The following is a 12,378-nucleotide window of genomic DNA, read 5'->3' as shown; positions in this document are numbered from 1 at the left end:
TGATCTGATTTTTGGTGCGCTTCTCCCGTCAATCCAGGTTTAAGGAACCGATTTGCGTAAGCCTCGTAGTCTGTACTAGTAGGTTGTTTGTACTCTACAAAGAAGTTCAGTGAGCTGTTAGTGTGCCGTTCCGTTTCCACAGTCGTTAAATTGTCTCGCCATTAGCAAGGGAAGCAGAATGCCCTCTGGTGCAATGTCAATCGAGGACTTCACAACATTTTATGTTGAGAAGCAGCAAGTCGGTGATTACTAGCCAACCTTCGATTATAAAGAGGAAAAGTGGTCGGTTTGGGCGGTTTGACCTAAGAATGATTTGGGAATTAAATAAGACTAAAATACTTATAAAAGTATCCAGCAGAATGCGACAAACCATTTGTGGTACGACACGGACAGAATATGAATAATTGGAAAGGACTTGCATAACTTAATAAAACTTTTGGAAACATGGAGAGAGACGACAGTAAGAACTTTCCGAAGGCAGAAGAAGCACGCGCCGGCAAAGCGGAGGAAAATTCGGGCACGAGGTGCACGGAAAACGGGTTAGATGAGGTGCAAATGCACCTTGCCTGCTTACCGGAGCGATACATGAGGGCGAAATTTTCTCTATCAGCATACATTTTTTGTTGGATAGTCCTGAAGTTTTGCCAGGTAAGTTATTATTTCTAAATTGAAATGAGAAACTGGTTTATTCTGGACACTTTAAGACAGTGTAATGTAAACAAGTTGGGTTCTTTCAGTTACCATGTCATGGAGCCTTAGGCACTTTTTGACAGCCGTGACCGTCAGTGTGAAAACTAAACTGTCCGCTGTTCTCGAGGACTTGAGAATCTCTTTTTTCTCTCCTTTGCCAACAAAAGAATACTTTTAGAAAGATATAATGGGCCGTTCAGTACATTGAAATTAATCTACGGCTAGTTCAAAACCAAAATGGCCCTTACCTCAAGGAATTTTTTAAGTTTGGCTTGATTCATCTCACACCCCGGAACCTCTGAAAGTGTGATAACCGCACGTACTGAGAAACACAAGGGAATCTTAGTTAGTGGATTCATTCCTGGTTGAAAGGTTTAAACTTAGACCCTGTGTAATGACTCTTGTCTTGCCTATATTTAGATATTTCTGCCAGTTAGTGAGGGGTGACACTCTACTCCCCCCATTTTTTTGTCTAAGTAAACAAGATGATGATTTTCACTCATCTTTGCTGTCATTGACAGCCATACCTCACCAATTGTTGCTTCATAACCTTTGGACATTTTTAGTGGTCCCAGAGTAAACCCATGGTCCATCAAATGCATGACTGACAAATGATATGGTATAATGAAAAGGTGCAGACCATGTCTGTGCCATGATACAAGTAAACAAGTAAACAGTAAACAAGTTATATATATATATATATATATATATATATATATATATATATATATATATATATATATATATAATTACAAGGAGTTATCACAATTGTCACAATGGTTCTATTTTTCTGCACACCCCCCCGCTGTCACATGGTACATTGATCAGAGTAGCCCATAGCTCTGTTTATGTTTGTTACGATTTGTTAGCTGCTATTGTCTTCTCCAGTTCTGGGCATGATGTTTCACAATGATCTCTCTGTAATGCATATGCTATTGGCGTGCTAACCATAATTTCCTTTCATGCCAGTGGCAAATGTACCATGGCAGTACAATAAATTCTGCTACCACCTCTGCTATAATAGCTGGCTGCCATGCTCACCATGGCCCTTTGAACTTTCCATGAATATCAGGAGTATTTCCCATGCGTCTGAGTTTTAAAGCCTGTAAAAGTGTGTTCGGTTGTGCGTGTCTTCCGCACGCTGCACAAAGACATGAGTCCTGTTACCCAAAAGCACTGTAGCGTTTAAGGTGTTCTTAAACAAGGGATACAGACTGTTCAGTGTAATATTCTCTCTACGACTTAAAGATGATCTAAGTGTTATGATGCTTTTGTGAAACCCAGCCCTAGTTGTTAGCCATACTTATGTCAGGCATCTTGAAAAAAGAAATTAAGAAAAACTACAGCATCCTGAAGAAAGAGATTAATAACATCACTTCAGACTTCATTTTTAATTTCACTTAATATAAATAATCCTTAGATCACATATCTAACTCATATTTATCAGGGTACCTGGAGCTCTAGATTGGCTTGAACAAGTAGGGAGAGGTTTTGTTCTACATTGTTGTCTGTCTGGTTGTGTGGCAAATCTGTGGTTTTCCCTACAGCCTTAATGCTGTCCCTCTGCAACTCATAGCCAGCTGCTGTGAGAGGGAAGGTCCAACTGTAACTTACATTCCACAACTTGGAATAGCTTTTTAATTATTCCAGTAATTTTAGGGGTGCTGTCCCCCTGTGAGATAGGTTTATATGGTAGCGCGGCATCTGGAGGCTTAGATATTGCATGTAACCATTTTATCGACAAAACGGTCAGCATCAGAAAAAGAAGCTGCTCTCAGCTGCTAGCTGACTGTCAGCATATTTTTTGTACACCGTGTTGTTTCTGCCATCACTCATTTTTAGTGAAGTATTTTTATTTTATTGTTTTTTTTTTACACACATTGTCATAAGGGATGTTAGAATAATTCAACATTATTCTTGTCAGTACTCTGATAGTTTTCTATTTTCTCGTAACTGGATGAAGGAGAAAGAGTGTGGGCATCCACCGTGTCCCACACGCTTTCATACACACTAGTAACAGTAGCTTTGCCAGGTACACCTAAGATATCTTTTACAAAAATCAGAAACATTTATGCAGCCCCCACCACTCTACTGGTGTTCAGGTAAGGGGATACCCAGAACGGAAACACATGTTAAAACAATCCAACAAAGAAGCAGATGAGTACTAACCCTTTTTATACAATGGTTCCTCAGTGTATCACATCCACTTGGCAACATCTGAGAGACATCTGAAAGAGTGATTCACAGTAATACTGAATTTAATATAGAAGAATTTAGATTTCTTTTTGGACAGAACTGAGATATCCAGTAGCTGTAAAAGCTTAAACATTGTTTCCTTTTCTTATTGCATCATAATCCTGCAGTATTTCCCCATATGACAGCGAAACGTTTTTCATTTTTATTTTTCTTCTTTTTTTGAATCTGTATTTAATGTGACATCATTTAGCCCTATTAGAGCATCCTGAAAAGCCTCTGGCATTGTAATTTAGTTCAATTTAGTTCAATCCAAGCATCTTTTTTAAAAAAAATTGGATTTATTCTCAACTTATATCTCTATCTTTACCATGCTAGCTTCCATGCCCTATGGTTTATGCAGGGATATCGCTGCCTTCTCTTTGGGTTATGAACTTGACACTGGCATAAGAACAAGAAGATAACAATGACATAACAAAGAAAGGAGAACAGGAATGCACCTTAAAACAGAACTGTGTTTATCTCTTTCAGTGGCGATTAAGACTGTCTCCAGTTCGACTACAGGTAAGGTTCATAGCTTCTTTCAGACATATTTTTAAGAAAACATATTGTTTAGTTGTGTCATTGACACTAAGTCGCAGCTTGCAATACAGTTTTGTGAACCTTCACTGGAACCGCACTAACTATACACACAGCTAAAAAACTGGAGTACAATAAGACCTCAGTTCGACTATAGATGTCAGCTCAACGTGGGTAGCTTTTGTGTCATTGCACCCACTTTAAACATTAACACGAATGTGCCATTTTATAGCTGCTTATGGTGCGCAAGCATTCAGATTTCAAAGTATCCATTGCAAATTCGGGCCAAGGACATTGATGTTATCACCATTCATACAGGATAAGCCAAATACTGAACACAAATATCTGTGATGATGTACAGCATGCTCCTAACTTGTTTTGTACTGCCTTTGGCAAAAAAGAGAAACCTGTGTCTCCACATGTCTGATTCTGCAGAGGTGTTGCATAATGTCTGGGGAGGTTTAGCCCAGGTACGTTAGGGTTTGCAAGCATATCATGGGCTTTCCCTGCACTGTACATATTTACGTGTTATGCCCATGAACAAAATATGAATGCAGATGTGTCACAGTGATCCCTAAGCAGTTGCAAATGGAGCATTGTGCTGGTCATTTCTTTGGTCCATTTCATTTTGGGTCTAATTTGGCAGTGTTTGTTCAGGGGAAAAAACTGAAAATACAATCAGTTCCCAGCTAGTCTGCTTCTTTATTTGTTATCAACAACATCCCATTGATAAGCCTCAAATTAATTCCTGTGGGGCATCTCGTTCTAATTTGCAGTTGATTAACAGCCTTGTGTAGCTGTTACTTAACAGTCTGTGAACAAGTCTTGGAAAAATTTTCAGAACTAGGCATTTCTCCACATATGTTTTCACAAGTTCAGCTTATGTTCACTTAAATTTGTTTTGGGTAAGGACTTCTGTACATGCAGTTTTTCTCTTTGGCCATCTACATAAGATATGATCTGATAATAAGAGCCATTTCAGCTATACAATCAAACCATGAAACCTGTTCTGGGCAGCATAATATGGAGATGTGCGTGGAAGATGAGAGCACTTCTCATCTGAGGTCTCATCTGAGGTGGAGATGAAAAGATTGTCAACGTGTCTTTGGTTATTGCTCCAACCTAGAAACTTGAGCCTGCAATTTTTGTCCATTTGAATTGCACTATATCAGTGCACAATGTGGCAAATGTACATAACCACATACGTAACCACTGAAAAAGAAGGCCTTGTTCATGTGGTAAACCTAAAGGACTGTTATTAGACTGCATTCACAGGAATGGCTTTGCGCTTTGGATCTGAAGGGGATTTTGGGCACACCTGTGGTGCACATCTTCACTGCCTAGTTCAGATCTTGTCATGTTCCAGCCTGTCGTTTCATTTCCTTGGAAATGTCACCTGAACCACTCCTGGGCGTTTTGCCTTCAAGTTACAGAGTGACATTCTTGATGCCCAATGCATTTGCCTTCATAAGTCACCCAATAATTGTTGCAGAGTTGATGCTTTCATAGACCCCTCTAGATTATAATTTCATATTTGATGCTTTCCACTTAAATAAACTGAGGTTACCTCAGTCTTATGTGATTTAGGTTTGTGAAACTTTTCATTACTTTGCTCCAGCTGACGGAATGTTGAAATACTTTGCTGATACTAAGCTGATTTTTTTTCTGAGCTCCAGCAAAATGTATTGTGCTGAGTTCCACTTGATTTAACTTTTGATCTCCTTTCAACACTTGTCAACACTTCACTATAGGTTTGAGTTCATCACAAGCATTATAACCAGTTGAAATACATTCTAAAAGTGCAAGCACAGCTAAATCAGTTTTAGTGTCTACTACAAAGATTAACTCTTACCACTGTATTATGCAAGAAAATGAACAAAAAGATCTGTTTCTTGACTTTTACTGTTACTTGGATATATGATTGAAAAATTTTGCCAGGGTTTGAGGATTTCTTTAAGCAACTCTTTTAATGGATGCAGTATGCTTAAATAAGACACATTTTATTATATGAGAAAAAGGCTTAAGGAAGGCCTGATGACTTTTTGTCTAAATGTTTGTGCAAATGACAAGAGCCCTATGGCAAGTTTTCTAAAGTGGCCAGCAGTGGAATTCCTCTTTGACTAGTTGTGTTTGTGAAATGGTTGCTTAGAATACCTTGACATTTTGTGAATTGGTAGTCATTTGTATCAAAGAGGTCCTGGACTGAGTGTCCCCTGACATTTGGTCATGTGCCTTTTGATGTGCTTTGGCAGTGGCATGAAAGCTGTGACAGCTACACTCATAAGGGCTATGCTTAGACCAGAAGCATGAAAGTAATGCTGGACCACAGATATAAACCCCCACTGGTACAGAATGTCATAGCAAACAATGAATTGCTATCACTGAGCAACACTAAGATATGTGATATTTCTGTCATTTTTGCATTATGACCCACAACAGTATGTCTGCTTTCTCATGAGGATCTCACTTTGCAATTAAACTGTCCCTCAAACTAAAATCCCTATCCTGCTCCCAATTTGTTTGCTGCTTGCAGAAGATTGGAGGAGAGACCCAGTGCACAACCTCAAACCTCAAAGCCTGTGTTCATGTCTTGATGTGAGTAGATGATGGGCATGGCCCTCCACAGACTGCAGCCTGGGGCAGACATGCTGTGGCTTCACAACAAGGACCCTCCATCATTGCTCCTTCTTGGCTCAGGGCATTGGAGGGGTCTACTCCCACTGGAATCACTACTGAATCCTGGGAACTGCATCCAGACGATGGAACTCAATGCTTTCCTGCCAGCACCTCCATATGTGATGCCACGTTTTTTTCCAGAGTACTCTGTGCACCAGTATCACATAGAGCATCACTCACTAATCAGGCTGAGCTTCAAAGAAAGAACCTTATTATCATAATGTACTGACATCTTTCAAGCCATGATGGATAGCATCCTTCTATTCCATCTCACCTTTCAGCTAGGCAGCCCTATATAACTGATTTTGATCACCAGAGAAATAAAATTCACATGTCTCCCACACACAGTGGCCTTTCATATGGTGGCTGCATTCAATATGGTAATAATGCCAGCATCTAACACAAATTCACAGTAGGTGAAAAAAGGAGAGAGAGAGATGGCGAGAGAGAACAAGTCAGTTACTGAGGGTTGATCTCTGCACAGCACACAAAGAGGATCGTAAATGCTTGCTTTTCTTTTCTTTTTCTGTCTCCGGAGAGCAGAGCTTCTCACGCACACACTCTTTTTCTGCCAAAGACCTAGTTGCTTGGGGCAAAACAGGATGAGATACCTGCCAGATTATTGTCTGCGGAAATCCCTATTGGTTATCCCTGCCTTTGAGAGCTTAGACCCACTACAGGTTGAGCTCATGCTTGTTGTAAACCATCTCAGCTTGATTTTGATGGAGGACTACAAATTGGTTACTCTGTAAGAGATCTCATTAAAAACAAATAATAGGCCTTTTTTAACAGGAAATGAGGCTTCCTCCCTGTGCTGATTGGCAAACATGAGTGCAAGACTTTAGCTAGGACTCCTAGCCAAACCAGGGTTACATTCCTTGGTGATGTTCCAGTGCTTACCAGGCCTTTTTTATATATCTCAAAGCAACGTGTTTTTTTTACTCACGTTGGCCCATTTAGAGTGATAAGAGCTCACTGACCGTACCTGTCTAAAAGCAAGGAACAACACTTGGCATCCTTAGAGTGGAACAGAGGGGGCGTCCTCCTCTCCCTGATTGGTTGCTGCCTCTCTTTTGTCGTGGGCCAGTAACACCCAGCGTCGCCTTACTGAGCCAGCCAGCCTTTTTTTCTCCTTCCATTTTGTTCCCCCTCTGTCTTTCTCTTTGGCCTTGGTTTGGGATGGGCCTCTTGCTGCCTGCATCTCACCTGCACCTTGCCTCCTGCTGCCTGCATCTGCCCCTTCACAGTGATGTTGCAGGGCTGAGTGATGTTGCAAGATAATAGGGAAGGTGCAGGCTCCATCCAGGCGTGCACGCCGGCTGGACTCTCGTCACCCATCAACGGATAGCAACTGTTAGGATGTCAGGCAGGGGCTGTGGCCACAGAGACATGGCACAGGTAAGGCAAAGAGATAATGTGATACACATTTTCCTACTAAACAATGGTAAGGATAAATATTGGGCTGACTAGAAAGTAGAAGAAAATTTATTTAAGGAAATATATAGGCCTTCAGAATTCTTGTAAATAAAAATGTAACTTTTAATGTTTCTGTCTCATTTGCCATTTATCAGAAGGATATAATTATACAGACATCTGTACAGTGAATGGTATTGTGCCTTTGTTCTTCTACTCAATTTCTTTCCTACTGTACTGTGATCTGCTCTGTACCATGTACTGTATATTACTAGATGCTCTTTTTTTTTTTAAGGTTTTATCTTGCAACTTATTTTGGTGTGTTTTCTTCCACTGGCCTACCTTATTATGAGTGTGCCCTGCATGGTAGGACACTTGTGCAAACCAAGGTTGGATTACTTCTGTAACCTTAAATGTCTGATTAGGATATATCTAGTTATCATTGTCAGGTCATCAAGTAGCACAGTGCTGTTACAGAAGAATATGTTCAAATGTACACAGAAACAAGAACCAGACCAGCCAAACTAAGAAACAGGTAATGCATGTTACTTATGCAAGACTTTGACACACAAAGAGAGACATAGGATTGTGGCTATATTCAAAAGGGTATACATCATGCTACTCACATACCGATTGCAGCTAAAGATAATATCTTGTGTGCAGTATGTATTTGCTATCATCGCTGTTGCATGTTGTCTGCAAGTGGGCATTTTCACCGCTGCTAATATGCAGTGCTTGCCAACTAAAGCTGCTCGCTTTCACTGCTGCTATCCTGCTCTTCATGCAGACTAAGGCTTTTGCAGCTGCTGTTCAGCCCCTCATAGTTCCCTTACAGCTACATAACTGATAGAAAGCAGTTTATCACTGTCTCTGGAAATACCTCTTATACCTCTGTTGTCAGTCAAAGGGTCCCTTAAGGCTCAGTCCTTAGATCACTGTTGTTCATTATCTACAGTGGTGTGAAAGTGTTTGCCCCCTTCATGATGTCTTATTTTTCGCATGTTTGTCACACTTAAATGTTTCAGATCATCAAACAAATGTAAATATTAGACAAAGATAACACAAGTAAACACTAAATGCAGTTTTTCAATGAAGGTTTTTATTATTAAGGAGAAAAAAAATCCAAACCTAGATGGACCTGTGTGAAAAAGTGATTGCTCCCCCACCCCCCACATAAATTAACTGTGGTTTATCACATCTTTGGAAACCTAAGTTCAATTTCTCTAGCCACACCCAGGCCTGATTATTGCCATACCTGCTTTCAATCAAGAAATCACTTAAATAGGACCTGCCTGACAAAGTGAAGTAGACCAAAAGATCCTCAAAAGCTAAACAGCATGCTGCAATCCAAAGAAATTCAGGAACAAATGAGATACAAAGTAATTGAGATCTATCAGTCTGGAAAAGGTTATAAAGCCATTTCTAAAGCTTTGGGACTCCAGCGAACCACAGTGAGAACCACAATTGGTGAAAACATGGAACAGTGGTGAACCATCCCAGGAGTGGCCAGCTGACCAAAATTACCCCAAGAGTGCAGCGACAACTCATCCAAGAGGTCACAAAAGACCCTACAACAACATGCAAATACCTGCCGGCCTCACTTGCCTCAGTTAAAGTCAGTGTTCAGGCAAAAATGGCCTGCATGGCAGAGGTCCAAGACGAAAACCACTGCTGAGTAAAAAGAACATAAAGGCCCGTCTGAGTTTTGCCAGAAAACATCTTGATCCCCAAGACATTTGGGAAAATACTCTGTGGACTGATGAGACAAAAGTTGATCTTTTTGGAAGATGTATGTCCCATTACATCTGGCATAAAAGTAACACAGTATTTCAGAAAAGGAACATCATACCAACAGTAAAATATGGTGGTGCTAGTGTGATGGTCTGGGGCTGTTTTGCTGCTTCAGGACTTGGAAGACTTGCTGTGGTAAATGGAACCATGAATTCTGCTGTCTACCAAAAAATCCTGAAGGAGAATGTCCGGCCATCTGTTCGTGACCTCAAGCTAAAGCGCACTTGGGTTCTGTAGCAGGACAATGAGCCAAAACACACCAGCAAGTCCACCTCTGAATGGCTTAAGAAAAACAAAATGAAGACTTTGGAGTGGCCTAGTCAGTCCTGACCTGAATCCGATTGAGATGCTGTGGCATGACCTTAAAAAGGTGCTTCATGCTCGAAAAACCCTCCAATGTGGCCCAGTTACAACAATTCTGTAAAGATGAGTGGGCCAAAATTCCTCCACAGTGCTGTAAAAGACTCATTGCCAGTTATCGCAAATGCTTGATTGCAGTTGTTGCTGCTAAGGGTTGCCCAACCAGGTTTAGGGAACAGTCACTTTTTCACACAGGGCCATGTAGGTTTGGATCCCCCCCTTAATAATAACCTTTACTTTAAAAACTGCAACTGCTTTTTGTGTTCTTTGTCTAATATTGAAATTTGTTTGATCCGGAACATTTAAGTGTGACAAACATGCAAAAAAAAAAAAAGATATCAGGAAGGGGGCAAACACTTTTTCACACCACTGTACATACTCCCTCTTAGACCTATGCTGTTTGAAATTAGATTTTCATTGTTATACAGATGACACCCAGATTTGTCTCAGGACTAAATCTATTAAAAATCCAGCATTTAGCCATTTAGAAATGTGGATAAATTAATACTGGATAAAACATAACATAACATCATTGTTATATATTGAAATGATTGAACCTATTCTTATTGGCTCAAAATTAACCCTCAATAAAACTGACTCTAAAATTCATTCCATTGATATCTCCTTCCACCATAGTTTGAAATCTGGGTGTTGTCATTGATGTAACACTCTCATTTCTATTCTGGGCTATTCTGCCCATGTCTATTCTTTCATTTAAAAAGTCTTTTTCTCCACCTGAGCAGTATTGGGAAAATCTGACCATGCCTCTATCAATTTGTTGCTGACTCTCTCTCATTGCTGGTAGTAGATCTTCTTCTCTTTAGATCTCTTTAGATCTAGAACTCTGTTGCTCATCTTCCCATTCATACCTGATCACATTAACATATTATGCCATTGCACAAAATCTCCACTGGATTCCTGTGAAGTACCACTTAGAGTTCAAAATCCTTCTGCTGACATGCAATGCTATCAGTAATCTTTCACCTGCATATCTGTATGATCTTAATTTTCTTTACAAAACCATTTGCACTCTCAGGTCTTCTTCATTTTGGCTCCTCACAGTTCCTCCATCCAACCTTTATAGTTCTGGCAATCATGCAAATGACTAATTTTCTAGATTTACTCCTCACTTCTGGAATTCTCATCCCTCAGTAATATGAAAATCCAATCTTAACGCATATCTTTTTCTCCATCCTACAACCTCTGACTACCTATCTACCTATCTTACTTTTCCACTATGCCCTCTCCATGCCCTGTTAGTGTTGTGTATACTATATAATTGTGCTTCTTGAAAAGGGCTATACAAGTATCAGGCAATATTATTAGTCAATGTTATCAGTATGTCAAAGATTAATGGATGACTGCTCTGGTATTTCCAGTGTACTGCATCCCACAATGCAGCAGCCATTTCTAATGTTCCTTCCATTACTTGGAACCACAGAACAGTGCCAGTAACTACAACTATAAATAGAATATGTAGATGCATTTTCATTTAAATGATGCATAAAAGTTAAAAACATAAGTATTCTAACCTTTGCAATGGTCATCACAGTTTGAAACAGTCAAAATAGCTGAGGCTAACAAGCTAAGTCATTCAGGTAAATTACCTCATGTTACCAAATGTGCCTATGTAATGAATAGCAGGTCTGAATGAATAGCAGGTCTGAGAAAAAAAAATACTGGATTTTATATATATATGTATATTATATATATATACACACACACACACACACACACACACACACACAGAGAGCTCTGGAAAAAAATAAGAGACCAATCCAATGTTTTCTTAAATCAACATATACACATGTATAGCAGCCATTTCATTGAAGTGTTTGTTGAATTCCTTCACAGACACACCTCATTCTACTTGATTAACAAAATCCTATTCTAACGAGCAACAGTATAACAACCACTGCTGCTGTCATCACTATTCTCTTGTTATAAAACCAGCTGGATGGGAAAAGCAGTGCTAGGATTACCCAAAAAGTAAGTGTAGTCAAAATACAGCTATAAACCATGCCAAAGTTTGAAAGAGACGTTCTTAATGAGGAAAAGAAGGGTTAATTTGTAGCTTTACTGGCAGTGGGATACAGTGAGCGTCAGGTTGCTTCTATCTTGAACATTTCAACAAGGTCAAGCAGCAAACACATGGGACAACAGCTACAGACTGGCAGAGGTCGAAAATGATTACCAACCGTGATGATCGCCACCTCATTCGAAAGTCACTTAACAACCGTAAGATGACATCAAATGACTTACAAAAAGAATGGCATGCAGCAGCTGGGTTAAATTCGCACAGCGAGGACAGTTCTGGAGGCAGGGCTGAAGTCGTGCAAAGCTAGAAAATATCCCTTCATCAATGAGAAACAAAGAAGAACCAGAATGAAGTTTGCGAAAGACCATAAGGATTAGACCGTAGAGGACTGGAGTAAGCTCATCTTCTCTGATGAGTGGAATTTTCAGCTTTGTCCAACACCTGGTCATGTAATGGTTAGACAGAGACCTGGAGAGGCCTACAAGCCAGAGTGTCTTGCACCCATTGTGAAAATTGGTGCAGGATTGTTGATGATTCGGGGGTGTTTCAATAAGGATCGGATCGGGCAGATTTGTCTTTGTGAAGAACACATGAATCAAGCCACTTACAAAACTGCTGGAAGAAAACTTGCTTCTTTC

General features: G+C 40.0%; 1 protein-coding gene across 5 annotated transcripts in view; it reads left to right on the top strand.

Moving 5' to 3' along the window:
- The first annotated feature begins 20 nt into the window (after positions 1 to 20).
- The window catches only part of arhgef4 (Rho guanine nucleotide exchange factor (GEF) 4), a 59,858-nt gene continuing 47,500 nt past the window's right edge, over positions 21 to 12,378 (top strand). For 3 of the 5 annotated variants that reach the window (XM_027031621.3, XM_027031604.3, XM_027031595.3), the window contains exons 1-2: positions 21 to 648; positions 3,415 to 3,447. In XM_027031621.3, the coding sequence (XP_026887422.3) occupies positions 445 to 648; positions 3,415 to 3,447 (237 nt within the window). In that variant the 5' untranslated portion in view covers positions 21 to 444. Of the gene's footprint in view, positions 649 to 3,414; positions 3,448 to 12,378 lie in introns of those variants that run through there. The other 2 variants (XM_027031610.3, XM_081722779.1) reach the window with 2 other exon arrangements.

Source organism: Electrophorus electricus, chromosome 11 (genome assembly GCF_041902795.1).
Source record: "Electrophorus electricus isolate QZ-2024a chromosome 11, ASM4190279v1, whole genome shotgun sequence".
Lineage (NCBI taxonomy): Eukaryota > Metazoa > Chordata > Actinopteri > Gymnotiformes > Gymnotidae > Electrophorus > Electrophorus electricus.
This window is presented reverse-complemented; position numbering and strand designations above follow the sequence as displayed.